Raw genomic sequence first — 27,732 nt, 5'->3', positions numbered from 1 at the left:
TGGAATTAATGTAGACCTAAATGAATGGAATGACATTCTGCGTTCATGATATTTTCAAGATGGCAATAGTACCCAAAGTGATCTGCATATCCAATGCAATCCCTATGGAAAGCTCAATGGCTTCTTTCTTTCTTTCTTTCTTTCTTTCTTTCTTTCTTTCTTTCTTTTTGGCAGAAATTTATATGGAATTGCAAGGGACAAATTTGAGACAGAGCAAAAGGAATTTTGAAAAAGAAAAACAAAGTTGGAATATTCACACCTCCCAATTTCAAAACATACTACAAAGCTACAGTAATCAAAACTGTGGAATTGACAGAAAGACAGACATATATTCTAAAAATGAAAAAGCTATAGCTAACATCATATTCAATGGTGAAAGATTGAAAGACCAGGAACAAGATAGTAAGGGAAGGCCACGCGGCTCCGAGAGCCTGGCAGTCTGAGGTCTTCCTTCACACTAAGGTTTCTACTTTTCGCCCCTTTTCATCCATCTTCAGACGTGACTTTTGACATTTTATTACCTGAGATCTGCACGTGTCTTACAATCCGCCGTGTGTACTCTTACTTTTATTTCTAAGCAATACACGAGTCTCGGAAACAATGCTGTCTTTGATTCCACGAAAGTGCGTTTACATTTCTAGTCATGTGTTTGTATCTGATATTTGATGACTGCCTTCCTCCCCCCACCTCCCCGCTCTACCCCTCGCAGGGTGCCCCATAGGTGCTTAGTGATTATTGACCAAATAAATGAGCGAATGGAAGAAACTACTTTTTTTTTTTTTAACTGAGCCCTGGCTCTGACACTTGCTGGCAGTTTGAAACAGGAAAGGCCACGCACCTCGTTCAAGCTCCGTGTTCCCGGTTCACACACCGGCTGTAATCACAGCGGGTAGCAGGCGCGAGGCTCCTCAGGGAAGCATCCGCCAAGGCCGTGCGCTCAGGGCCTGCGAACTCGCTCCTGAAAACTCCAACCCAATAAAAAGGCAGGAACAGGCATTGGGTTATTAAAACCCTTTATTACCAATGTATAAATTCAGATATAAAGGGGAGTTGAGGGGAAGGGAAAGATCTGCTAGCGAAGAAGCGGCTTACAATGTTAAAAAGCGCTATTTGATAAACTGCAGCTAACAAAGCGGGAAGAATTGGGGGTTGGGGGAGGTCAGTGGTCACGGCGTCCTGCTGTGCCTCTGGCTTTCAATGGTTCTTTCAGCCGCCGGTTTCTGCAGAGGGCAGAAAGAAAAAAAGACATTAGAAATCAGAAATCAAAAGTATGCGACCCATTCCTCTTTTTCTTGCAGGCCTGCGCCAGGTATTCAGACAGTTATGGACAAGGATAGCTTCGTCTGCATGTACACCTCCTCTCAGTATCAACCAACTCTGGGCACAGGGTCTGTCCGTGGAGTGGGGACCTTGCCAGCAGCCACCACCCCTCCCCTCCCAGCCTCCCAGATCTCGCAGCGCGTCCACCCGGCTGGCCTCTCTGGGCTCATCCCCCCCCCCCCCCCCCGCCGCGATCCGGAGCACCTGCGGGTCCGCCGCGCGAGGGGGGGTGGGGGGTGGGGAGGGTGCAAGAGGAAAGCCGGGTAAGTTACAGGCGCCCAGGGCTTGTCACACTGGACGCCAGGAGCAGAAATATCAAGACGCTGCCTCGCCCTTCGCACGTCCCCAAACAACTCTGGCGCCTGATGCTGGCGGAGAGACTCAGCAAACTCACCTAGAGGACCCCTGGGAGCCTTGGGCTCCAGTCCTATTGTCTTCCTCCACAGGTCCCCCTCCCAAACCACCTAATGGCTTCCTAAAGTTTCTAGAACAAAATCCGCCTTCTGACCAATCATCCTTTCTTTGACCTAGAGAGACCCTACGATTTATCTGGCTCCTGCCCTCCTCTCTGATCGAGTTGTGTACACGCCCCAAGCCCTCCGCCTTTCCATCCTCTTGACCCGCCATTCATTTTGCCGCATTCTTTGCACTTGAGAGTTCCTCTGTCTCTAGCGGCTATTTTTGTCCGCATCCGTCAGGTTCCCAGAGCACTCTCCGATAGCCACCCCCTCCTAGTCACACTTCATTCTGAGCCATCACATTGGTTTTACAAACTCATTCCTAGAATACATTGCTACAGGGTTTCAAGTCTGTTTCCTAGACTGTAAGCGCGATGAGGGCAGGGCTCCTGTTCTGTTTCCTTCAGTTCTGTGCCCTACCTAGAAGGGGTCCGATCACACAATAGGCTCTCAGTTAAAGGGGGAAGGAAGGGAGGGAGGGAAGTGGAGGGGAGGCGAGAAGAAAGGGCGTGTGTGCTCGGCTTACAAATCTTGGCTTTGGTTATAAAGGGTCACTCAATTTTCATTTGTCTGCGGCCCAGTTAAATCATTGAATTCTCTTCCGTTGCTCCCAACTCTTGCTCCTGGGACTGGGCCCTCGACCCCTGGACCTCTGCGGAGTCTGGGACTTAAACTTCAATTGGCGGAGCGAGAGGGTGGGCAGGTTAAAGGAGATCTCCCGCCCCCTGGTGCCCGAGGCGCTACACTCAGGCTCCCCTGAGACCCAGGGAGCCTAGTGCCCACCCAGTTCTGAGCCCATCGGGTAGATTTTAGTATTTCCAAAGCCAATGTTTCCTTTAAATATCCGTGCTCACTTTGAATATTGCTTCATATACGTGTTTTTTAAAAATATTTTTTTATTGATTTTTTTTTTTTTTTTTACAGAGAGGAAGGGGGAGGGATAGAGAGCTAGAAACATCGATCAGCTGCCTCCTGCACGCCCCCCACTGGGGATGTGCCTGTAACCAAGGTACATGCCCTTGACCGGAATCGAACCTGGGACCCTTGAGTCCGCAGGCCGAAGCTCTATCCACCAAGCCAAACTGGTTTTGGCCATATACGTGTTTTCATAAAATGGTTTCCCCTTCAGGAAAAAAGTTGGACCTGGCGCTTTAGGCGGGCAGGGGGGGAGGTCGGGGCTGGGGAAAGGCTTTGTGGGGGTAGAATGAGCGGGGAAGAACGACACATCCACCCTCCTCTCTGAGCGATCTCTCCAGTGCCAACGGAAAGCTTGAGAGAGGGAAAAGCTTCAGAAAGGGTCTCCTTCCGGGAGTGTGCGGCAAACCCCGAGGGCGGGCGACTGCGGCCCGCGGCGCGGGTTGGAGAGGTCTCTATCCCAGATGCTTCCAGAGCCCCTGGGGGAGCTCTGAAAAGCCCCATCAGCTTAGGCTTGGAGCGCAGGGGCGGACTGAGTATCATTTTGCAACCGGAGCCGGGAGCCGGGAGCCGGGAGCCAGGAAGGACAGATCTCTGCCAGAGGATGCGGATCGCAACTGCAACTGGTTTTGGAAATCCCAAGGTTGGTCCTGCGACTTGGGAAGGAAGGGAGGGCTTGGGAGCTTGACTTGCACACCTTAGGGCCCACGTAAATCATTTAATTCTCTTCCGAGGCTCCCAGTTCTGGCTCCTGTGATGGGCTCCGCGCCCTAAGCGGCGTTGTCTCCTCTGACGCAAGCTTCCCTGGGAGGAGCTCGAGGGTAACCTGCGGGGAGGAGGGCCGCTCCCTGGGTGCGCCAGAGACTCCGGTCTCCGGGAGCTGCTCCGGGTGTCGGCCTTGAGCTGCGGGGAGGCTGAGTGTTTTGGAGAGTGGGGGTTTTGACCTGCGGAAGTCCATCGATCCGGATACCGAGACCCAAGGCTCCGCTCTGCTTCGGCCAACGTTCTCTCTGATAAAGGAGAGCGCTGGGCTGCGGAAGCTCTCCCAGTTCACTTTCTTATATTTATTTTTTTAAAAATATATTTTATTGATTTCTTACAGAGAGGAAGGGAGAGGGACAGAGAGTTAGAAACATCGACCAGTTGCCTCTTGCACACTCCCCACTGGGGATGTGCCCGCAATCAAGGTACATGCCCTTGACGGGAACCGAACCTGGTACCCTTCGGTCCGCAGGTTGATGCTCTATCCACTGAGCCAAACCGGTTAGGGCTCCTAGTTCACTTTCTTACATCGGCCATCTCACCTGCAGAACCTTCTCTGCGCAGGTACCCGACGATGTGGCGGTGGCCCCGCTCCTCAGCCAGGTCCACGGGCAGGCGGCCCCAGGCATCGCGCACATCCAGCCGCGCCCCGGCTCGGTGCAGCGCCACCAGCGTGTCCAGGAAGCCCTCCCGGGCGGCGTCGTGCACGGGCCGCGTGAGGGTGGCGGGGTCCGCGCAGTTGGGGTCCGCGCCGTGGATCAGCAGCAGCTCCGCCACGCGGGTGCTGCCCATCATCATGACCTGGGGGCGAGAGAATGGTCAGGGCGAGGGCAGGCGGAGGCGGCAGAGGCAGGGTTAATTAATTTAAAAGAAAGTTGTGACAGACAACACTACAAGCCACGGATGCCTACTCTTTATTTGCCTTCAGTTATCAACTCTCTTAGCCAGTTCTCCTACCTGTTCCATTTTTCTGTACACATTGAATTCCCATTATAGTCTCCAACCTTTTACAGAATTCCAGCCACACACAGAACACTGCTGGATGCACAGACAACAGCAAAAGAGGGACAAACTTGCCTAATCTCCTGTAACTCTGCCCTCCCCCCTCCATTTTGATCTAAAATTATGTAAGACCCAGAGACTTGGTATGGTTCACTGCTGTATATACAAGCCCTTGTTAAAATGGAAAAATAGCCCTAGCTCGTTTGGTTCAGTGGATAGAACCGTTGACTTGAGGACTGAAATGTCCCGGGTTCGGGTTAGATTCTGGTCAAGGGCATGTACCTTGGTTGCGGGTGCATCCCCAGTGGGAGGTGTGCAGGAGGCAGCTGATCTATGATTCTCTCTCATCAATGTTTGAAATTCTCTATCCCTCTCCCTTCCTCTCTGTAAAAAGTCAATAAAATAGCCCTAACTGGTTTGGCTCAGTGGATAGAGGATCAGCCTGCGGATTCAAGGGTCCCAGGTTCAACTCAAGGGTCCCAGGTTCGATTCTGCTGATCGTTGTTTCTAACTCTCTATCCCTCTACCTTCCTCTATGTAAAAAATCAATAAAATATATTTTAAAAATCAATAAAATATATTTTTAAAAAAGATGTCCACTTTCTATCATTCTAAAGCTGTGAATATATTACCTCCCATGGCAAAAGGAACTTTGCGGGTGTGATAAAGATTTGGGGGGGAGATGAATCTGAATTGCCAGGATGGGCCAACTGTACACACATTTCCTGATAAGGGAATCACAGCTGAGAAAGAGTGTATAACAATGAAAGCAGAGAGAAGAGGCAGGGCTCATCCCAGAACACTGATGGTCACTGGAAGTTGGAAAACGCAAGGAAATGGATTCTCCCTTAGAGCTTTCAAACGGAATTACTTATTTTAGTTACATTCTGTATTTAACACAAATTACTTGTCCAAACCAAGATGCCATAAGTTACACTATGGTTTGTTTTTTGTCCTGGAAAAAGTGAAACTGATTTAATTTTCAAAAAGAGAGAAAATGTAAGTGAATCAAATTACAGCTCAAAAAAAAAAAAAAAGAAGAAGAAGAAGAAGAAAAACTATTGCAGTGCAATAGAACAATGCACTTTTATAAAATAAAAACTGGGAAAGCTTTCACACTATTACTATATTTACCCAATGAAGTCCTTCATCAGTTAACTGGTTTTAAATGTTTTTATTATATTAGCGTTAAAGGCTGAACAGTAGCCTAACATTTAAATCATAATAGCAATCCCATGGGGGGGGGGCAGGAAGAGAAAGAAATCCATTACAGAAACATTTCTAGGGTGCTTAAATACATTTGTAAAAACATTAAATTTAATTTAGTAGTTAAAATGTTTTTCTATCAACTAAGTATTTCTATATTCTACACACATTTGATTAGGGTCCTAAACCAAAATCATATTCCCTTTTCTCTATGTTCTCATCCTCCCCATTAAAAAAGTTAAAACTAATTATCCAATTTTCTTTCTTCTTTTTATATAATAGGTCTCTAAAATATTCCAGAGCTCCAAGGCTAAACTCCAAGTTTCCAAGCTGCTGGTGATATTTTAGAGATATTAAATTATGAATCAGGCAAGCATTATTTTGAAAGGACACATGCTTCTACAATTCTCAACCTCTTTCGATTAAAATTCTCTCCACGTGTCAAGTCCCAGATAACCCCAGGTTTCGGGCACTTTCATTTTATTTTTATATATGAATTTTAAGTATAAAATTTATCCTATTAGCAGTTTCAGCAAAGGATGATTTACTTGTGAAGTTCCAAGTAAAGTTACTTTCCTTTGTCTTGTTATGCTGGAGTTTTTGCAATATGTATTTGTTTCATATACATTTTATTTTCAGCATCAGAAATCATTGTCAACACTGGAAATTAAAACCACGATGGTGACTGTCAGGAAGAATTCGTTTTGTTTTTTGTTTTTTTGGTTTGTTTTTTTTTTTTAGCCTGAGATTTAGAAAGTTAATGAAGGCCAACAACAAAAACCTGACCCCTCCCCACCCCCACACAAACCAACAACAAGAAACTGGAGTGGGGAGAGGAGAAATGACACTTCTCAGCATTGAGGAATTGAAAACTCTACTTCCAATATTTTCATCTAAAGCAAGCAAGTTAACAATAGCAACAATAACAGGAGATACCACTAACATGATGACTAAATTGGTATTTCAGGGGCGGTTTCACTAATGTTCTTCATATATGTCTGCATTTTCTAAATTCTTATAATCATCTATTGTAAAGCAAGCCTATCCTTGTACATTAAGTCCTTGTACCTTAAGTGGTTACATCTGAGAATCTCAATTTGATATTTATTGCAACATACACAGCAGATTTCCACTGAAATCCCTGCGAGGGAGGAAAATGACCACCCGTCAGTTCCTGTTGGAGGCCTGTGAGTTCAGGGCTAAGCGATCCGAGCTAATCTTACATTTCTCTAAAACTGGACGTTTTACACACCAAACGTTTGAAAGTTTTGTACTTGATAAAGAATATATTTTTTTGAAGAATGTAGCTTGGTCTATATTAACATACACCGTTTCTCCCTCCGGATTCTGCACCCCTTCTGCTTCCTCATTCCTCCCTCGGCTCCCTGAGCGCCCGGGCACCGGGCATCACCCCGGGGAGACGCCGCACTCCAGCGGGAACGCCGGGGATGTCGCCCCTTTACCGGGATCGAAAGGCTCTACCTGGTGCCGACCCCCTTGCGAACCTAGTTTCCGAAGTCGTTCACCACCCCTCTGCCCGCGGCAGACGCGCCCACCCACCTGAATGGGGGTCCGGCCGTGACTGTTGGGGGCGTTGGGCGATGCCCCCGCTTGGAGCAGCGCCTGCACCTCCTCGGCGCGACCCCCGGCCGCCGCCGCGGACAACCTGTCGGCCGAGCGCTCCATGCGGCTCCGCGGCGCCCGCCCCTCGCTCTCCTCCTCCCGGCGCCCGCCCAGCCCCGCGGAAGCCGCCCTCCTCCCTCTCCTCCTGCGGGGGCGGAAGCGGCTTCTCCTCTCCTCTCCTCCCCTCCCCTCTCCGCTCCAAAACGTGTAGTCACTCCCACTCCCTGCAAACGTGCCACCCCCGACGGCACCCACGCGGGCAGCGCCGGAGCCCCAGCCCTAGGCAGTCCGCACCCGGCGCCCCACGAAGCCTGGGGGGGGGAGGGAGCCCGGACTGCTGCCACCTGCCCCACCCGGAGCCCCCACTCCCCTCGCCCTCCTACTCCCCACCCCCCGCCCCCGCTCCGGAAACCTCAAGGGCGCCAAACGTTGGAGCCAGTTCACTCTATTCAAGCGAAATGGCGAAATGTCCTTCTTCCGAGGGACAACCTCGCTTGTACAAAGTCATCAGGATTCCCACTGCCCGATGCGGGTGTTCAGTGTTATGAGCAAAGTACTGCCATCTCTTCTAATGAGAGGAAAAGGCTCCTTCCTCTTTGCTGGAGCCGGAGGATCTGCACCCCCCCCCCCCCCCCCCCGCCACTGCACAACAAGAGGCGACCCTCTTAGGGCACACTCTCCCTCCTCCCCTCCACCTGTGGGCTTCTCGAGATCAAACGCTCATTTTGGAGTCCGCCTGCCCGCCTGTCCCTCTTCCCCCAGCACACACGTGTAAAACAGGTGTGTGTGTGTGTGCGCGCGCGCGCGCGCGCGCGGACGGGGGGCGGGGGGTCCCCGCATTGGTGCTTGCCCCAATGAGGTCTATTTAACAGGGATGCTGGAGATTTCTGTCTAGCAGGCAGATGGGAAAGTGATCGCCTCCATTTTAAATAAATTCCTCCTAGACCAGAAAATGTCCTCAGGCCTCTATGGGAAGAGCTGCACAGTGATTCAGAGAGCAAGTCCACACGTTGTGGGGCTTATCCGGCTCCTCCCTGTCCCCCTACACCTCTCCTTCCGAACTGGAAAAACCTTACGGTTTTCTTAGCCATAAGATGGAGGGCTAAAAGTGGTCCCTGCTTCATAGGGCTGTGTTTTAAATGAATTAACGTACACATAAGCACTTAGAACAGCACCACACATTCTAAGCTAATACCTCTTAGCCTCCTCCCCCTCCTCCTCCTCCCCCTCCTCCTTCATCCTGTCTCTCTCTCTCTATCTATCTCACTCTCTCCACATCAGCAATGGGGCAGACTTTTATTTAAAAGGCTAGTGTTCAAATACTATTGCTCAAATAGCTCGGCAGATAGAAATGCAGTACTATTCAGGGTTGTATACATCAGCACAGGAGCTGAAGGCCAGCTCACACAGGGCTATTTAATCCTCTGCTGCTGGAGTAACCTCGTGGGCCTGTGTGGACCATACTCCCAACACACACACACACACACACACACACACACACACACACACACACACACTGCTCTTTGCCTGGCAACAGAACATGAAACATTCGCTTAAGTTACTGAACTTGAGCAAAATCGCTGCAGAGCACAACTGGAAGGGCTTCTTCACTATCTAGCTACCTGGCCCAGTTTAAAAGATGTTTGTAGCTCTAGTTTGTACACATTTCATAGGTATTTTGAACAATAAACCATCTATTGTCCCATTATTTTTAAAATGGCAGTTCTTGGAGTGCAAACAAGGCATTGAGATATCCTCAGATGAAGATACATTAAGGAGTACTCCTGAAAGTTAGGCAAACCTAGTTCTTTTTTACTGAAACAGTAGCATCAAGTGGAATGTCTATTGTGAAGAATAGTTTCATTTGCTTCCCCATGAGGCCAACTTTTTCTGAATTGATATAATTTTAAAACTAAGATGATAAAAAATAAAACATACACCTTAAGATACTATAAAACTTGAAATAATGTCAAGTTAAACTCCCCCCCACACACACACACACATAATTATAGAATGGAATAGTTCTGATCCGCCCCCCCCCCAAAAAAGGACACTGTAACAGGGTCTAAGGGAAAAATAAACCAGAACTCTGAATATTTATAGCACTACACAGACTTATTAGCACAGAATACCACACAAGAATGTGTCACACAGAAATATCGTGAGAGAAACTAGCTGGGGACTTACACTTTCAGCAACTGAACTCCTAGGTAAAAACAAAACAAAACATGTTAAACCTTGTAATATCAACAAGGCCCCCTTACCTCAAAAAGGAGTAAAGACTGCATGTATGGGTCTATTACAGACACGATATTCAGCAGATAAAAATAATACCCTCCACAGTCCCACAATTGGGGGCGAAACCCATTTTTCACTGCTAAACCTGTGAAAGATTAAGAGAGTGAAACAAACTCACCTGTAACTATGGCATCTCCTACATTTGAATGACAAGTATGTCCAACCTGATGCTATATGTTTGAACATTGAGAATGGAAACAAAAGGCAAAATTATGATCCTTAAAACGTGAAGAAAAAACCCCAACACATGATTTAAAGGCAAGTAGGTGTGATTCTGATTATTATTATTATTATATACGACATAATCCACAGAAAGAAAGGCCAAGAAAGTCATCTTCATTTTGTTCGGTACTAAGGCTTGATGTTGTTCTAGGTAAAAGTGATAATTCAATGAAGGTGTCACACATGCAACTGAAAGAGCTGGGTTGTCTAGGCCCTTCTGGTTTCAAATGAATTTATTTAACAACCATCGTCCTTGACTAGCTTTTCTCCTGTGTCAAACAAACCTATGTACAGGACCAGTTTAAATCCCTTCTCCCTTTCAAACACTGGATATGAGCATCCAGGAACTTCAACTACAGTGCAAAGTGCCTTAAGAAAGAGAAGGGTTCTGTAGTGTCACTGACATAACTAATCTGAGGAGGCTGAGATGCAATTGACGCTGATGGGAGCCAGGCAGTGGTAGTTTGTTTCTCCTCAAGTTTCTCCGACAACTGCATGGTCAGTTCATGGAGGGGTTTGCAGAAAATCAAACACGTGGTGGCAGGAGATGGCACCATCAGAGTGCACAAAGCCCCCATCTGTATCCAGGAGTGAACGTTGCCCAACTTTGGCAGGGAAACCTTGAGGAGTTGGTTAACCTTGGCATTTTTTTTTATTTTTATATTTTGCCTCAAAGAGTTGGGCTTCTCACCTGTAAGTAACAACCCCAATATAATGATTTTGGCCTGTGGCTGCCTAGTGTTGATAAGTTGTAGGATTCCACCTGGTACTTCTGCTATATTTTCATGGTTCCTACCCAGACAACAAAGACCAGGTTTAATATTCTCCAGTTCTCCATTCTTTAGCTCCCACAAAACATGTATCTCCTCCAATTCCAAAATTCAGTGCCTGGAGTGGGGAGGAGGGGGGAGCTCTCGCCCTGTGTCATATCGCTGCATTAACTGCAGCATGGAGTCCCCCACAAACAGCACATCAGGCTCTTTGTCTTCACAGTCCAGGACAAATCCGTTGTGCTGAGTCATCCATCTGTCATCTCCTGCCTGTGGAATGGCTGCTGGGTTTGAGTCTCCTTGACTCATCCCACACTCAGGCAGAGGGTCCGTACAGGCACAATCTGGGGGTGGCGCATCGGTCAAGCTCCCCCAGTCCAGGGATCCCCACTCCGGGGCTGGGTGCCATACCTTTTAACTCTTAACATCCATTTTGAGGATTCTCTTGCAATCTCGTGAAGCACAGAGAAGAAAGTGCTTTGAATAGAATTATCAATATTATATGAAAGGGAAGGTCAAGAAGACCTTAATCACTGAAAAGATGGTGGACACCTTCCACCTCCACCTTCACCCTCATGTTTAATGAAAAATTAACCAGAAGTAAGAGTATCACAAGCAAAAGAAAATCCAACAAAGTCTAATTTTTCCTGTGGTTATAACTTTTACGCTTTAAAAACATTTATTTTTTTTAATGGATTGCTCAGGCTTTGCTGATGCCTGAAGCAATGCTTAATCTGCCTACTAGATAACCCAGCTTTCAATCTCCTGTTGACTTCTCTTGAAGACCCAGGATACCTGACTATACTTTTCAATCAACTGCTGTTAGCTTAGGCAAATCATAAAGTGTTAAAATTATGCCAACTGACGGTGGTGGCTTGCGGGAGAGTTTATGATGACAAACGATGTCTTGGATAATTTCTTTACAAGTGCAGGAAGCCTTTGAAAGGTGAAGATGTGACACAAACTATGGGTCAGAGAAGGCAGTTCTACAGATGGTTTACACAGAAATGACTGAAGTAAGCAGCTTTCTGAAGATGGATTGTGATTTGAAAACACTTATTAATGGTAGTTCCCGAAGCTCAGATCACAGAGCGCGCAGAATCACCAAGGAGTGCTTGTTAAACCCACACATTCTCCAAGTCTACAGAGTAAGGCTCTCTGGGGGGTGCACCTGGACACTGCAGCTTTTACAAGTTTCCCAGGAAAATTTTAAACACATTGGAGCCCTAGAGCAGTGGTTTTTAGACCATTTTTTTTAAGGTCACAGGCTCTTAATCTTGGGCAGGGGTACATTGTCTTTAAGAAACTGTTGAAAGTTGTAGATCCTCTCCTCAAAAAATAAAGCATGCAATAAGTTAAAAAATTTTAATTGAATTTATTGGGGGTAACAGTGGTTCATAAAACTATATAGGTTTCAGGGGTACAATTCTATAAAACATCATCTAAGTATGCAATCATTTTTTAAGGTGTGTCTTTGTGCACATGTATTTCTAAACGTAATTTTCAGGGAATTCAGCAACTCCTCTAACATTCAAGTATGGATTCCTAAGTCAAGAACTCTTTAAGCTGTTGTGCAATATATTGGACTGTATGTAGCTCAATGAAATGTGATGCAACCATATAAAAACATCTCTTAGCTGCAGTATATACAGACATGGAGGATCCCACTGCTGGTTATGCCAGCCTCAGGCTTCTCATGTGTGAAATGGAATCATAATCTATGTCATGGATTGATAAAAAAAGATTATATATGTCAAAGAGCTTTTTAAATTCCAAAAGTGTGTTGGTTATTACTATCCCTGAGCTTTTCTTCGTCCCATGACTGAAGAAGGTCACGGCCTTATTTAAGTTTGCATTGCCTTGGCAGTTTTGAAAATGTATACTATGAAATTTCAACCTATCTCTGTTCTGATCAGTCTTTTAAGAAAAAAAGACTAACACTTGTTCATTCATTCAAAAAGCTCAAAGGCTAAGTGTAGAGCATGGGGGGAGGGATCGTTTGGGGGAAGTGTTAAATGTATGGGCTATGGAGTTGGACTACCTAGGTTCAAAACAGGACTTTTTAAAAAAGTAAGTATAGTGGGGTGACCTTGGTTAATGAAATTATATAGGTTTCAAGTGTACAATTCTATGGTACATTATCTGTATATTGCATTGTGTGTTTAGCAACCAAAGTCAAATCTTCCATCACCATATATTTGACCCACTTTACCCTTAACTACCTCCTACCCCCTTTTCCCTGTGATAACCACAATACTGTTGTCTGTGTCTATGAATTTTTCAAACCTAAACTTTTTACTTAGTCGCTTTATAACTTTGAACAAAGTTACTTAATGTATCTGGGCTTCAGTTTTCTCATCTGTATTTCAATATTATTGGGATACTAATAGTACTTGCCTCAAATGTCAAGGTAGGAATTACATGAAGCATTACCTGCATAGAAGAGCGGAGGGAAACAGAGATTGATACAAGAAAATGAAAACTCATTCTGGTGGCTTAAGTAAAGGCTATGTGGATGCTGAAAGCTGGCCCCACTCTTGAAGAAAGGTGTAGGAGTATAAAGATGTAAAAGAAGATGTTCCAGGCAGAGGTGAGAGCATGAGCAAAGGTATGGAAGTCTGGGAATGCTGAAAGGAATCCAGTAGGATGGATGCATGGTGAGAAGCTGGAAAAATAAACTTCAAGAAGGAGCCTGCAAAGAATCCTCAAAGGACTGCTCAGATTGTCAGAAGGAAAACCCAGAGTGAGTTAGATGGCAAGGACACTGTGCAGACAACTCTTTCAGAGCTTAACTGTGATAGTTCAAGGTGATGTATAGTGAAGGGGAGCATAGACCTGAACACACACAATACCCTGAAGAGAAAATGCCAGGTGAAGAGAACAGCTAGAAGAGAAAAAAAGAAATTCAGGTCACAAGCAAGATAGGGTATTTCCGAGGACCTGAGGTCCCTACAATTTCAGGAAGAAATGGATTACAAGGCACAGGGAATGGTCATAAACTTGGATTGAGGAAGTTGAAGCACTTCCTTCCATGAACGGAAGAGGCTGGTTTGCTTGAAGTGAGACAGGATGGTAGGTTAGGAAGTGAGAGTGAGTGGTGACGGTCAGAGTGGTTCTCAACTTGTGGGTCGAGACCCCTGAAAATACATCCTGCACAACGGATATTTATATGACAATTCATAACAGTAGCAAAATTACAGTTATGAAGTAGCAAAGAAAATAATTTTATGGTTGGGGGTCAACACAACATGAGGAACTGTATTAAAGGGTCGCAGCATTAGGAAGGTTGAGAACCACTGGTAATTGTTTTTAAGGAAAGAGGGACTGGTGAGCAGGACTTAGGGTAGCTTTTCCATCAGCCTGCAGAACCCAGCTGAGTGTGGAGATCATGACACTACTGGAGCACCTGAACATTTTATTTAAATGAAAGGAAACCTTGCAATGGCGCTACTCCTGAAAGCCTACAAATCAAAGAACAGAAATTCTAGATGTGACTATCAATTCAAAACATCACCAGAAAGATATTTGAGAAGGCAGTATTCTGGAATTACAATCTGGTTCTGACAAAGCATGGAAAAATTGGCAAGGAATGATATGCAGGGTATGCAAACATATTATATGATAAGCAACATTTTATTGAGGAAATAAAAGGTGTTGGAGAAATAGCTCTGTACTGGGACCAAATGACAGTCCTGAGGTACCTAATTAACTGCTTTTAGACTTTTCAGACTATTTTAAGCTTCTCTTTAAAATGAGATCTCTGCCTTGCTCTATCCTTTATACCTCAAGAAGTTAGTATAAGTGAGACACACACAAAAACTATTTTAAAAGCAGACATCTTTTTACCCTATCCAATATTAATATTGTTATATTAGACAAGTCAGAGTTGCTTTTCTGAAAACCATCCTTCATAATTTTATTTGACAAACAGTAACTGAGCACATACTCTATGTCAGGCACTTGGCTTTAAGTTGTCGATTAAAAAAAAAAAAAAAAAGAATGGTCCTTAGTCAAGAGGATGTATTGCTAACAACTATCAACATATTTGCTTCTCAGGAGGAGGGTGGCCTTGAATTGGGAAGAGCTCTTGAGGGGAGTCTGCATTAATAGTCTAGGACGAAGGAAGATGCATTCTGACACTGCAGAACTGTGTTACCAGAAAAAAACAAACATGTTGTATTTCAGGGTTTGGAGAGGATCATATAATTAAGGAAGGCTCCTTAGGAAATAGCTTATCAGAGCCCTGTAATGGATTTTCTAGACGTAGCAGGGCTAAGCCTGAATAGATGGACTCTGGGATGGAATGCTGGGTGCAGGAGAGGATTATTTGAAGACTAAGGCAAAGGAGACTGTTCTAATGACAAATGAATTTGAAGACTAATTTCATGCTCCCTTTTAATTTAGAAAGAGTTAATAAAGGAAAAGAGGACCCCAAGCCAAGCTCCGCCACCTACTTTAGCTCCTTGAGCAACAGATACTTTATTCTGGCTTCAATATCCCCATCTACAAGGTGGGCATAATAATAATTATGCCTCAGAGATTGCTGTTCAGCCAAGAGAAGTACACCTTGAAGTGTTCTGGGTAAGAATTCTAAGGGTCCTCAGGGTCCAATCTGAGTATTTTTAAAGGGAAAGAATGCCAGGTATCCCTTTAATTACTTTTCCACCCGGAGAAAGGTAGCTTTAGCATGAAAGGGAGACCTCTGAGAAAACAGAACAGACCTCCCCACAGGTTTGTGAGAAAAGGGAGTGTGTCCCTAGGGTGAGATCTATGAACAATTCAAGGTGGGGATGCTTCTTCTCCCCTTTACAATTCTCTAGTTAAATTTAACATTGCACAACTATTGAGGGTCTGCTATGAATAAGGCACTCTTGTGGGGACTCTCTGCCATCTCTGTTCACTCAGAATTATTGCAAATTTCTCTTCCTGCTCAAATAGGACTTTGGCAAGGAGTAAAAAACTCAAAATGTCTCCACTTGCTTATAAACCTGAATCATAATTATAGGTAAGTCCAACTTTTTCCATTTTAGTCTCCAAAGTATTAACTGGGTATAGACTCTGCAGTACCTATCATCATCTTCCAACATCAATTTAAGGATGACAGAAGTCATTTCTAAATTGTGTGCAAAGCATGCATAATTTTAAATCTATGTAAGGCGTTTACTATTAAAAGCAAATCTTGGGTAGACTCTTGTGAAATGAGTAATCTGTGCAGCTCACAAAAACAATCACTTCCTAACGATTATTTTTGTAGCTATCTGCTTTTGTAATTGAGAAATTTCTTATGGTGAATTACATCTATTTGTAGCTATTTGGCCAGTAGAGAAAACCAAAAGATTAGCACAGTATGTGTGCATGTATACATATAACTCTATATACATCTGTGTCTATAGTATGCATTTGTATATATAATTTGTTTACATGCACAAATATTGAGAATCAGCCTCATCCTGAGGAACAAAATAAGCAATCAGGTATATAATTAGAAGAGAGACAGACAAACAGAAATAGAGACCATAGGAAATTTATTCTAAGTTGCCAAGAAAATTGTAATGGCTATCATCTACTGAAACCCAACTTTGTGAGAAGCATGACGCAGTTTTATAAATCATTTCTCACCCCACAGCTGTCCTGTGGGATAGAGATATCGTCCTTCCTTCATAGATCAGAAAAAAGAAGCCCAGAGTACTTAAGTGACAATGCACAAGGAGGCAGAATTTAACCTCAGCGTTCCCAGCTCTTCCCACTGTTTTCCTGTGGATTGATTTGTACAGTACACGATGGCAACTCAGCAATCCTTATCTTTCTTTCAACATTGTGCCTTCAAGCAGGTTGCAAATCCTAGACCAAGGTGAAAATTCTTCACTTTTGGGAATGTGATAGAAAGTTGGATCTTGAAGGCCCCTCTAAGTCACTTAACCCAGTCCCATAATTTTAAAATGATTTTTCCTGATTATAGTTTACATATGTAAAAAGTTTAAGAAATTATCTGCAGCCCTAACTGGTTTGGTCAGGTTCAATTCCGGTCAAGAGAATGTACCGTGGTTGTGGGCACATCCCCAGTAGGGAGTGTGCAGGAGGCAGCTGAGCGATGTTTCTCTCTAACTCTCTATTCTTCTCCCTTCCTGTCTGTAAAAAAATCAATAAAATATATTTTTTTTTAAAAAGAAAGAAATTATCTGCATAGGAAAATAAAAAAAACTGCACTACACAGAAGCAATAACGGTTAAGATTTTGAAATACTTCCTGTTTTATTTCTTGTTCAGTTCTTGTGGAAATAATACATTTCGAAAGCTTTTCCTTTCGTTTATCATTAAAACATTTCCCCAACTTCTCCATACACTACTTTTAACAGCTACAACACATTCCACTAAAAATATGTTATGGTTTACTTAAAGATGTCCTTGTTGTCAGATATTTAAGTTGTTTCTAATTGCTACAATAAACAGTATTGCAATTTTTCAAAGAGTCTAAGGCTCTTGACATATATTGCAAAATTGCTTTTCAAAAACCTCCCCCCTTGATTTACAGATAAGAACATGAAGGGTGGTACACTGCCACAGTTACACTGCCATAGTTACCCAGTAAATACATAGCTACCTGCCATAGTTACCCAGTAAATACATGTTTGCTGCAGATCTTGAACTCAGCCCTTTCTCCATATTTTTCCTATGGTCACAGCTGCTTACTCTAGCTGGCACAGATGTGGCTGGTGAGAGATGTTACCTATCCTTAATAATAATCTTGGAGGAGACACCATGCAGCATGGGCAATGGGACAATCCCAGGCTTTATACTCAGATAGACCTGATCCCCATTTACCATCTCTGCAGCCTTGAATAAATAATGAAAACTTTCTGAGCCTCCATTTCCTCACCTCTCAAAGTAGAGAAAATAAAACTTACCTCGTTAGGGTTCTTATAAGGAACAAATAATGCCAGATATATTTTTAAAAAATCTAGGCATTTAGGCACACAGTAGCTCTCAATAAATAGAACTTACTTTTTGAGAATAGATAGTATGTTTACTATCATGTTATTCAATTAGGCCATCAAAGTCAATTTCCTCTTGGATATTTTTTTGTTCAGTACTGCACATTCTGGCAGGTATCTGTGGCTTGAACAAGCAAACTCCCTTCGAAAAGATGTGATTAGTTCTGTCTTCTTTGAATTCTAACCCCCTGAAAACAGAGCTTCTTTGTAATAAAATTGGCTGTTATAATGAAAGAACCAAAACCTTCATTAAATCATGGTTCGTGACAATGGAGTGGTTCAGTGTTTCCCCTGCATTTCCTGCCACCCACTACCACTCCTTGGTGTGCAGTTCAAGTAGGAGGTACAATAGGGGAAACCATAGCCAAACTGAGGAATTGTAAAGTTTCCCTTCTCTAAACCTCTATTCCCATATTCCTCTTTTCTTCCCTAATGGGGTTGATTTTCTCCTTTCAAACACGTGTTGCCCTCTTAACTGCCAAGCATGAGCACATGTAGTATTCCATTTTGCTTATGCTGCTGATATGTGTGTGCTATTAGAATGCAAATATACTGTTGGCACATACAAATAACATTGTACTCACTTTCCACTCTTGGTGGTAGGAGTTCAGTGCTCATGGTTGACTGGGTTTAATAGTGGCTTAGGGCACTCTAATTCAGCAAAATCTATATTGAAGTTTGCTCTTCAAATGGAGACCTTATCAGCTCCTCCCCACAACTCCCCTTCAAAGTAGCCTGCCTTCTTGGGCTTCCATAGTCTTACTGTTATGTTCCTTTTTCCTTTCTATCTTTTTGCCTTTCCTGGACTTCTGAGACCTCTAAAGTCCAACTCTCCTCTGATATTGTAAAAGATCATACAAAATTTCCTTGTGTTGGAACACTCTCCTTCAAGTCTAATTCTTCACCTAATATGGGATTAAACTCCTCTGGAAGAAATCAACTTCTTGATGATATATAACAACCCTGAATGAATTTTAAAAATGCTTCCTATTCATGTTTTAGCATCTTCCATTTACAGATTTAACATTTCCACTCATGCTTTCCTTTGAATCTCTGGGTTGAGGGTACAGTTTTATATTGTTCCTTCTTACAGTTAAGATATAAATTACAGCCTTCATTTTTTAAAAGGCAATATTAACAGAATATACTTTGTGTTTGCTCTCTAAGTCAATTTTGCCTTAAGGATGCATATTTAATATATGTTGTCTCCTTGATATCCCACTAAATGTGAATATTAATAGCTGAAGGTCACCTTAAATTTTTTTTATTTCATATCTCTTTTTTGTAAAAGTGCTTAAAACAAATGTATCATGAATTATTGTAAGATGTAACCACTCCCCAGTTAAAGAAAATGCCACTTTGTCAACCAATCCAGAAGCTATCATTCCAATGAAAACTCCATTTTCTCCCCAAATGTAATCACTATACTAACATTTATGGAAATGGTGTTTTTGCTTTTCTTATAGTTTTATCACCTCTGTCCAATTCTACACATTACTTTTAAAATTTTCCTCTTTTTCTCCTTTGTCTTTTCATTCTATTAATCTACAGATTCTTCCTCAATCTCCCTTTTTCCTTGCCACTAATTTGTTAAAGAAACCAGCTTTTGACCTTTTGAATTCCCAAGTCTGGATTTTTCTGATTGAATCCTTATGGTGAGGCTCTCATGCTCATTTGTCCCCTCTATTTCTTTTCTTTTCTTTTTTTAAAAAATATATTTTACTGCTATCCTACAGAGAGGAAAAGAGAGGGATAGAGTGTCAGAAGCATCGATGAGAGAGAAACATCCCAATCAGCTGCCTCCTGCACACTCCCCACTCACTGGGGATGCGCCTGAAACCAAGGTACATGCCCTTAACCAGAATCGAACCTGGGACCCTTCAGTCCGCAGGCCAACGCTCTATCCACTGAGCCAAACCGGTTAGGGCCCCTCTATTTCTTTTCAATTGGTACTTGGCTCCGTGAAGTCCACTATGGTACCTGCTGGCCACATGTATCTATTGAGCACTGTAATATGCCTCGTCCAAACTGAGTTTTGCTGTAAGTGTGAAATGCCCACTTATTTCAAAGACTTATTGCAGAGAATAATATGAAATATTTCATTAATGGTTTTTATATGATTGTGTATAGGAATGATGATATCTTTGATATATTGGGTTAAATTAAATTTATTTTAAAATAATTTCCACCTACTTCTTTTTAGTTTTTGTAATGTAGTTACTAGAAAACTTAAATACATCTGTGGCTTGCCTTGGAAGGTCACCTTGTAGGACAGACTTTTTTATTAAAAAATTATTTAATCAAAACAGGTTTACATGTTGACACTTATGGCTTAACTAGGATAATCTGTCAAAATTTTAATTGTGCTAAGGATCAAGCAGATATAATAGCAAAAGTTCCCTCAAGACACTGGGTCCTAGGTTCCATGGTGAGACCTCTCAAAATTAAAATTCCATGAAGACAGACATTTTGAAGGTTTTGAGGATCACCTTAATGTTTCTTCCCCTCTTTCCTTCAAACACACCCCCCCCACACACACACACTTTTTATACTAAATTCTTTTTAGAAAATTCTACACTAAAAGTATTGATGCAGATACTCAGCCTGCAGCAGCCATTACAAAGGAATGAAGAGTCTATTGCCTGTGTTCCCTCCAGAAATTATTATTAACAGTATGAATGCTAGGAGCGTCTAGAGTCACACTGTAAAGGCCATCCTTTAAAGAGCAAGCAAATTTACTGACACCTTAGAATGTGCCAGAGATGGAATAAATAAATAAATATATTTTTATTATGATATGTATATTCTTTAAAATGGAATTCAGGATTTCTAGCTACTCTAGATAATTAAATCCACTGAAGTAGGCATTTACTGTAAAAGTAAACTAATGTTCTTTTAATGGCATAGTTTATTTAGGTACTTTGATAATAACTGGCAAATGTATGACAACTGAACATTTAAAATGTATTTTTATATGTAGTATTTGACCTAGTTCTTCTTAGGTGAGTACTATAGGGCACATCTCAGGCTTACGGATGAGAAAATGAAAGCACTAAGAGTCTGAAGTACTTAGTCCGAAGACCACCCAGCTAGTGAGTAAAGGAAATGGACTCTAATCATACGTCATATATGCTAAGAAAGTAACTTTCTGCTTCATCCTTCGAGTGATTCCTGTGCTGGTACATAGGTTTCCCATTAATTGCTCTTAAGTCAAAGTGATGTATACTGTAAGTATTTTATATTAAATTTACAAGAAAGTTTTGAATTAGTTTCATTCTGGGCAAGAAATAAATTTCTGAAAAAAAATCAATCCCCTTGTTTTATTATGAGTTTCAGTGACTTTTAGAATTCACAGGGGTTTCAGTTACTATTTATTATATTGCCTTATTTTTCAGAACTTTTTGATTTCACTCAATCAATATATGTTTACTGGGACATACGTGGCTAATGCTGAGACAAACAGAAATCCCAAAGAGTTCAGCAACCTACAAAGAAATGTAGTCACTTGGAGAGGTAGTTGAGAGGTAGGTACTTTCCTTATAAAGTAGGAAGTGGAGGCATTTGGGGTAAGAAGCCCAAAGACGGTGCAACAAGTTATTGGAGCCTCAGTCTCCAGTCTATGACGTGATGAACAAAATCCCTAAAACATAATAAGAATGTGACCATTAAATGAGATAATGTAAGTTGATGTGCTCTATTACTGTTAAGCTCCTTGTAATAATCATTTTGAAGGGTAAAGAGAAAGGAATCTTGACCATATGCTTTTGAAAGTTTTAATAAGCTTCTTTTAAAAATCATATACAACATAAAATATATAAAACTTCAACTATTCAGCATGTAAATTGACTGGAGTAAAATTCAAAGTGTTCCATGGTGTATACACATTTAACAATTATTTTATAATTTAAAAGATACTACTTTTTCTATGGGGTGGGAAAGATTTGCAATCGGGGGAGTCATTGTTCTTTCGGTAGCTACTGTTTCTTTAAATTGGGTGAAAGAATTGTACAGTTGCTGAGTCAGATGCTCTGGCAGCCTGAGCCAAGTAGAGCGAAAAAATGGCACTCAAAAAAAGAAACCAAAACATAGGCTTTTAACCTCAGTACATCAGCAAAGTAATGGATGCAATGTTAAACAAATTGTATTTAAAAGCAAAGTAACTATGATTATAATTTTAAAGGCATACTATTTTAGTTTTTGCAAATTACTTTTTAGCTTACATTAGTCATATATATATTTCCCCTCTTGTCATACTATTTTAGTTTTTGCAAATTACTTTTTAGCTTACGTTAGTCATATATATATTTCCCCTCTCCTCAATGTGTTTTTACAGAGACACAAGGACCCATCATTTTGTCCATAAATGCTTTATTCTGTTATGGCTATACTGTACTGCAATTTTGCCATGATCTTAAGTATAATTTAAACCTGTGAAATACTTCTATGTTTTGTTTTTCCTCACTTACATAATTTTGGGTTGCCAAGTTTAACCAGCATGATTTCAGGTTTGGATAATAAAATTAAATGAAGGAAACCACTATTACTCTACCTTTCTACCTAGAAAGCACCATTCATTCTCTGTAAACAGGGGTAAATGTATATATATATAGTGTTTCAAGAAGATTAGATACGCCCTAACCGGTTTGGCTCAGTGGATAGAGCATCAGCCTGCGGACTCAAGGGTCCTGGGTTTGATTCTGGTCAGGGGGCATGTACCTTGGTTGCGGGCACATCCCCAGTGGGGAGTGTGCAGGAGGCAGCTCATTGATGTTTCTCTCTCATCGATGTTTCTAACTCTCTATCCCTCTCCCTTCCTCTATGTAAAAAATCAATAAAATATATTTTAAAAACAAGATTAGATACCATGAATGTCTTATGTGGAAATTTTCTGTCTGATGCTACAAACTTTACCACACAAGTATATCCTGCTATACCCTTCCCCCAAAATATGTTCTGATTGTAAAAACCTGTGCCCTTCCACCCCAGGTGGCAACTGGAGTGTTGAAAGGCCTTTTTGTTTCTCTGTCAGGGTTGCAAGATGGTATAGAGAATGGTCCTTATTATTAAAAGAGATAGTCTTCCAATTCAGATGAAAGATCCCATAATAATAAAGGCTCTCCTTCATCTGATAAAATAGCTCCTCCTTATGACTCAGATTCAGTGTCCTGGGATTCCAAGTGTGATCAACTGCCCTAACCGGTTTGGCTCACTGGAGGGTCCCAGGTTCAATTCGATTCCCGTCAAGGGCATGTACCTTGGTTGTTGGCACATGCCCAATAAGGGATGTGCAGGAGGGAGCTGATCGATGTTTCTCTCTCATGGATGTTTCTAACTCTCTATCCTTCTCCCTTCCTCTCTGTAAAAAATCAATAAAATATATTAAAACACACACACACACACACACACACACAAAAACACCAAAGTGTGATCGACTGATTCTGAAATTTTAAATCTTACTTAAAAGCCCGGACCTTGATTAAAACATACATAAGCAAAAATAAAGTTATTTATTTGTCAATGGTGTACCAGTAAGCCACCTGTCACAGAATCTCCTTCAAGTGCACCAAAAGCAAATATGGTGAATCCAATTTCCTGGGAGCAAACCCAGAAATATGGATCTTAAACAGCAGCCCAGGTAATGCTGCTGCTGATATTCTTTGCTACCTTTGATGTCTCACTCCTTTCCTGCTTAAATTAACAAAGTAAAGTCGTATTTATTCACACCACTCTACACGATTTTATTAGCTTCAGTTTGCTTAAGAGGTTATATATATCTTTGCTCACATATTCTGAACCTCTACAAAGTTTTCTTCTCTTAAAAAATTCCTATTGGCTTTGCATCCATTTAAATTAATTCTGAGATTTTTTTAAGGTAAAGGGGAAAACTGAAAGCTAGTATCGAAGGATTAAAAGGCCATTTGTGATAAAATGTTTATATTTTTATGAACAAAGCCATTATGTTATTTGTAATATAAAAAATAAAGATCAACTTACTCTTTTTCAAAGGACATCTGAGGTACTGGAATTTTAAATTTTGTAGCTGATGGTTTTAATTTTCTTTCCCTTTTACTACTTCTTCCTAATTATGTAGTTTCGCCCAAATGCAACAATCATTCTAGGGCTCATGAAACAAACAACTTCAACACTCCCTTCTTTAAAAAAAAAAATGCTATTAACAGCAAATTCAACAATTTGCAATACATGTCGGATTGGTGAATAATAATAATAATAATAACAACAACAACACAGAAATACCATGAATTAGGATATGGGGAATCAGTGGGGGTTCCAAATTGGTAGGCATTTTCTAAAATGAAACAGAGCCTTAAAAGGACCTCCATTTCCCTACTGAACAGTCTTTACTCCCAAGATTTTCTTATAGAAGTTGATCTTGTTATTAGACTTAGACTTTTAAATATTCTAATAAATGATCTAATTTAAATGATTAAACTGAGGGAGGGGGAATTTCTAACAAAAGAAGAAAACAGTTGAGAGACATCTCTGGAAAAGTACGAGGGGTCACACTCCGAAGACCATCTTGCAACCCTGACAAAGCAACAGAGGGTGTGGCCATCCAACCCTCCAGTGGCCACCGCAGTGTAAGGGCCCGAAATGGCCCTAAGTCTTGGAACTGCACTTCCCCCGCACTTCCCCCGGGATTTCTGGGTCTCTAGAATGTACCTACCTCTACTTCAACCCCTCCCTTCCAGAAAGAAAATAAAGCTCCGCCAGTTTCAAGCTCGGGAAGTGACCTAAAGGCGTGTCTCTGGTCATACCTGGCACTTCTGTGTCCACAAGGCCCACTCAGACTCTGCCTGCCCCCACACCCTTCTCCACCCAGTGAGCCCACCCCCCCCCCCCCCCAGTCTGGCTCTACATATAACCCCTGTTCTGCGGTTAGTTATTCTGATCAAATTTTATCTGTGGAAATAGTTGGGGTGAGGGGCGAGGCCCAGGGGAGACTAAAAGTAGAAGAAATGCATTTGTGGAGTGGGGTCATAATTATGCCAGCGGCTAAACTGCTGGAGGGCCTTACCCCAGTTGCCAATTAAAATATCGAGGACTCGGGCCTTCTCTAGGAATTGAGTCCAGGAAGTGCCTTGAGGTGTGAGAGATGGGGAGAGGAGGGGGAGAGAAAAGTCCCCGGGAGCAGCTCGAATCTCACTTCCTAGTGTGTGTTCTCTTTGGGGTCCAGGGATCCCACGTTTGGACCCTGATCCAGCTCTGAGAAGCGGGGAGCCCCAACCTGAAGTCAATGGAGAAGGGGGCAAGTGCGGAGACCAGAGGCCTAACCCAGGCCCCTTGGAAATAGGTATAGCAACGCATTTGTCCTATATTTACCCGACGTAGTGAATAGGCGCAGTCAGCGCTGGAGGGGCTGAGATTGTTACACTTCTCAAAAAGGACTAACGGTTTTAAAAGAGTAAAATCACTGGGCCAGATGTTCAGCCTTCTGTTAGGGGGGAAAAAAAGGAAGTATTTTTGAGAAGATGTGGATCAATTCACATGTTGGGAAAATGGTTAGCTTAATTTTACCATGATAGTAGTGATGAACTAATATGTAATTAGCAGACCTGTAAAATATTGTGGACATAGACAGTAATAGGCTACATCATTGTTATCTTAGAGATAATGGAAGTTTTAAAATTCAAGGATCCTCAAAGAAGTAAATTAATATTAAGTCTTGATTCCTGAAAGGGTTATTGTTCTTAGAACTAATGCGGGGGGGGGGGGGGTTATCACGTACACATTGGAAATGATGGATTATGCTAACTATATAGTGATTACCTTGAGAAAACACTAACTCTTGTCAACAAATAGATATTTAGTCTCATAAAAATATTATTTTGTAAACACACCAAGCAGAAGTAACAAATCAATTAATGTAATTCACCACACATGTGTGATAACAAACTAGTAATGTGGGATTTTATTTTATACATTTCCAATCATAAAAATAAAAAGTCATAGTAAACAGATTTGCAGAAACTAAAGATATGTTAAAATAACACCTTACATATTTGCATTAATATTAAATAATTCATACAAGTTATTTTTTGGCAATGTGGCTCTCAAAGATTGCATAAATTTCAACATAATTATCCAATATATAATTACTTATCATTTATAATTAATAATTCCAGATGTTTATTTGTGTATAATTTCACATATGAAGTTGGAGAATTGCACATATTTTCAAGACATTCTATTCTACCAAAGTCATGTGTTCTGTTTTCATATATTTGCTAAAAATTGGGCTTTTCATATGGTCAATGCATTTTAAAAAAACTTTGCACATTATTCCTGAAAATTTATTTATACCTAAATAAAAAGAAATACACTGCTTCTTTGAATGAATGTGTCATTTGTACGTTTTTAACATTTTATACAACATACTATAAAATATTTTCTATAACTTAAAGTCATCACAATATTATATTGTGTATTCCTGAACTAGAAAACACATAATTACAGTATTTACATAGATTAAAAATTTTTTGTTACTATATATTTCTAGTACAAAATAATTTAAATAAAATAGTTTTATATAGAGAGTAATATTAGCAACTCTGATACTAAAAAACATATAGTGGCTAAACGTTTGCTGCTAAGAATAAAGCACCATTAAAAAAACCAACAGGATCGCCCTAAGAAATTCTTTCTAAGCTCCTGCTACGATTCTTTAAAAATTGAACTTTCATGATAATGTGAAAAAAGAAAATGTGATTTCCCTTATAAATTGTTTGTAAACTTTTGCCAATAGAAATGGAAACATCTAATTAAACATTGATAGTTTTAACAATTTATATTTGCATGTCAAAAAGCCAATTAACATTACAATAAAACTAATTACCCCTCTGGTGGCCTTTGCATTTTTCAAAAACAGATATTCCAGAGGAAATGATGCAACAAAGATGGTCACAAAAATGAAACCTCATTAAATTGTTCGTTGATTTATTACCCAAGTATTAATAGGTTTCTGCATAGTGTAACTAGATATATATTTTCCATTATTCTGGCCATAGGAGATTACACCGACTGTATCACGATTTATCTGATATGAAGATACACTACCTAGGAGTGAGACTGTTTTTCAAGAAGTAGGCCTCACTTTTTTAAAAAGTGCTCATTGTGGCTTGAGATGGTTAAAGTAAGATTGGTTGTGACTCCCTGGATTGGTTGTGTCTTCTAAACATGCGGCCATGGTCCCGAGACATTTTAATAAACCTGCCACTCACTCGAAAGCCCATCTCGGCTGCAAAATCTCCACTTAGTAGTGACTGATCCATCCACCACTGTTACTGCTCCGGGAAGTCAGACTGCCGGCGATTACCGCCAGGAGGGAAGGTTGACCCAGCAGGAAGGCTGGGGAGAAAAAGGCGGCCTCCAGAAAACTGAGCCCCTTAGTAATACTTCCCTCCAGGACCCCATAAAGTCACCAAGTGGCCTGGAAATACACCTGGTGCCATTCCCGGTGGCGTGTGTGTGTGTGTGTGTGTGTGTGTGTGTGTGTGTGTGTGTGTTTGCACTGACGGTCCCACCCAGGGAACCCAGGGCTACTTCTGAGATGGGTGTAGGAACCCCCCCACCCCCTCCACCCCCCACCCCCAGAGTTTCACGGGACTCAGGAGGCCGAAAGGGTTCCGGGCTCAATAGCTCAAAATATTGAAAGAAGCTCACCTCAAAGTGCGTGTAACCCGCGTGGAGAGCGAGCTCGCACTGAGCCTCCACCCCCGGGAGGGGACTGCTCCGCGCGTGCAATCACACCCAGCGGGGTCACCCACCGGCCGGTTTTGCGGGGACCGAGAGGCCTTTCCTACCTGGTCTTCCAGGATGCGGCTGCCGGGCTCGGCGCTGGTTCCTCACCAGCGTCAGCACGAGGGCCACGGCGGCCCGCCAGCCCGGCGCTGCCCACTCGCCCGCGGGCCGCAGGAATTCGATCACGAACGCTCTCTCCCGCGGGGGGCCGCACGCGCGCCGAAACCGCACGGTGACCAGATAGGTGCGCACCATCTTCTGGTCGCTGCCGAGCTGCGCCGGCGCTGCGCCGCGCCGCCTTTTGGGATCGGAGCGAAGTCGCGCTGCGCCCGTCCCCCTGGGTTAAAACAGAGACCCACGCGCCGCCGAGGGGCCCATCGCCGCCCCTAAGGCGCGCGCCCGCGTC

General features: G+C 42.3%; 1 protein-coding gene and 1 pseudogene across 2 annotated transcripts; both read right to left on the bottom strand.

The window, feature by feature from the left end:
- Positions 1-943: 943 nt before the first annotated feature.
- On the bottom strand, positions 944-27,703 carry LOC308528028 (tumor suppressor ARF-like). The gene is made up of 3 exons (XM_081103492.1): positions 27,389-27,703; positions 3,998-4,256; positions 944-1,220 (listed from the first exon to the last, which is right to left on the bottom strand). Exons 1-2 carry the CDS (start codon positions 27,579-27,581, stop codon positions 4,051-4,053), a joined length of 399 nt encoding a protein of 132 aa, XP_080959618.1. The 5' UTR covers positions 27,582-27,703; the 3' UTR covers positions 944-1,220; positions 3,998-4,050.
- Positions 10,160-10,885, bottom strand: LOC308528393 (platelet-activating factor acetylhydrolase IB subunit alpha2-like; annotated as a pseudogene). The gene is made up of 2 exons: positions 10,725-10,885; positions 10,160-10,598 (listed from the first exon to the last, which is right to left on the bottom strand). The product of its transcript is annotated as a platelet-activating factor acetylhydrolase IB subunit alpha2-like (transcript).
- Positions 27,704-27,732: the final 29 nt, after the last annotated feature.

This window comes from Myotis nattereri (genome assembly GCF_964212035.1).
Source record: "Myotis nattereri genome assembly, chromosome: 12".
NCBI lineage: Eukaryota > Metazoa > Chordata > Mammalia > Chiroptera > Vespertilionidae > Myotis > Myotis nattereri.
Note: the sequence above shows the minus strand (reverse complement) of the source record. Positions and strands in the feature narration are given on the sequence as shown.

What these genes read in the sequence shown, in the direction of transcription:
- LOC308528028 (XM_081103492.1), bottom strand. Translation starts at nt 27,581, where the DNA reads ATGGTGCGCACCTATCTGGTCACCGTGCGGTTTCGGCGCGCGTGCGGC. An exon ending in GCCGCATCCTGGAAGACCAG is followed by an intron (nt 4,257 to 27,388) that starts GTAGGAAAGGCC and finishes TCTCGCCCCCAG; the next exon opens with GTCATGATGATGGGCAGCAC.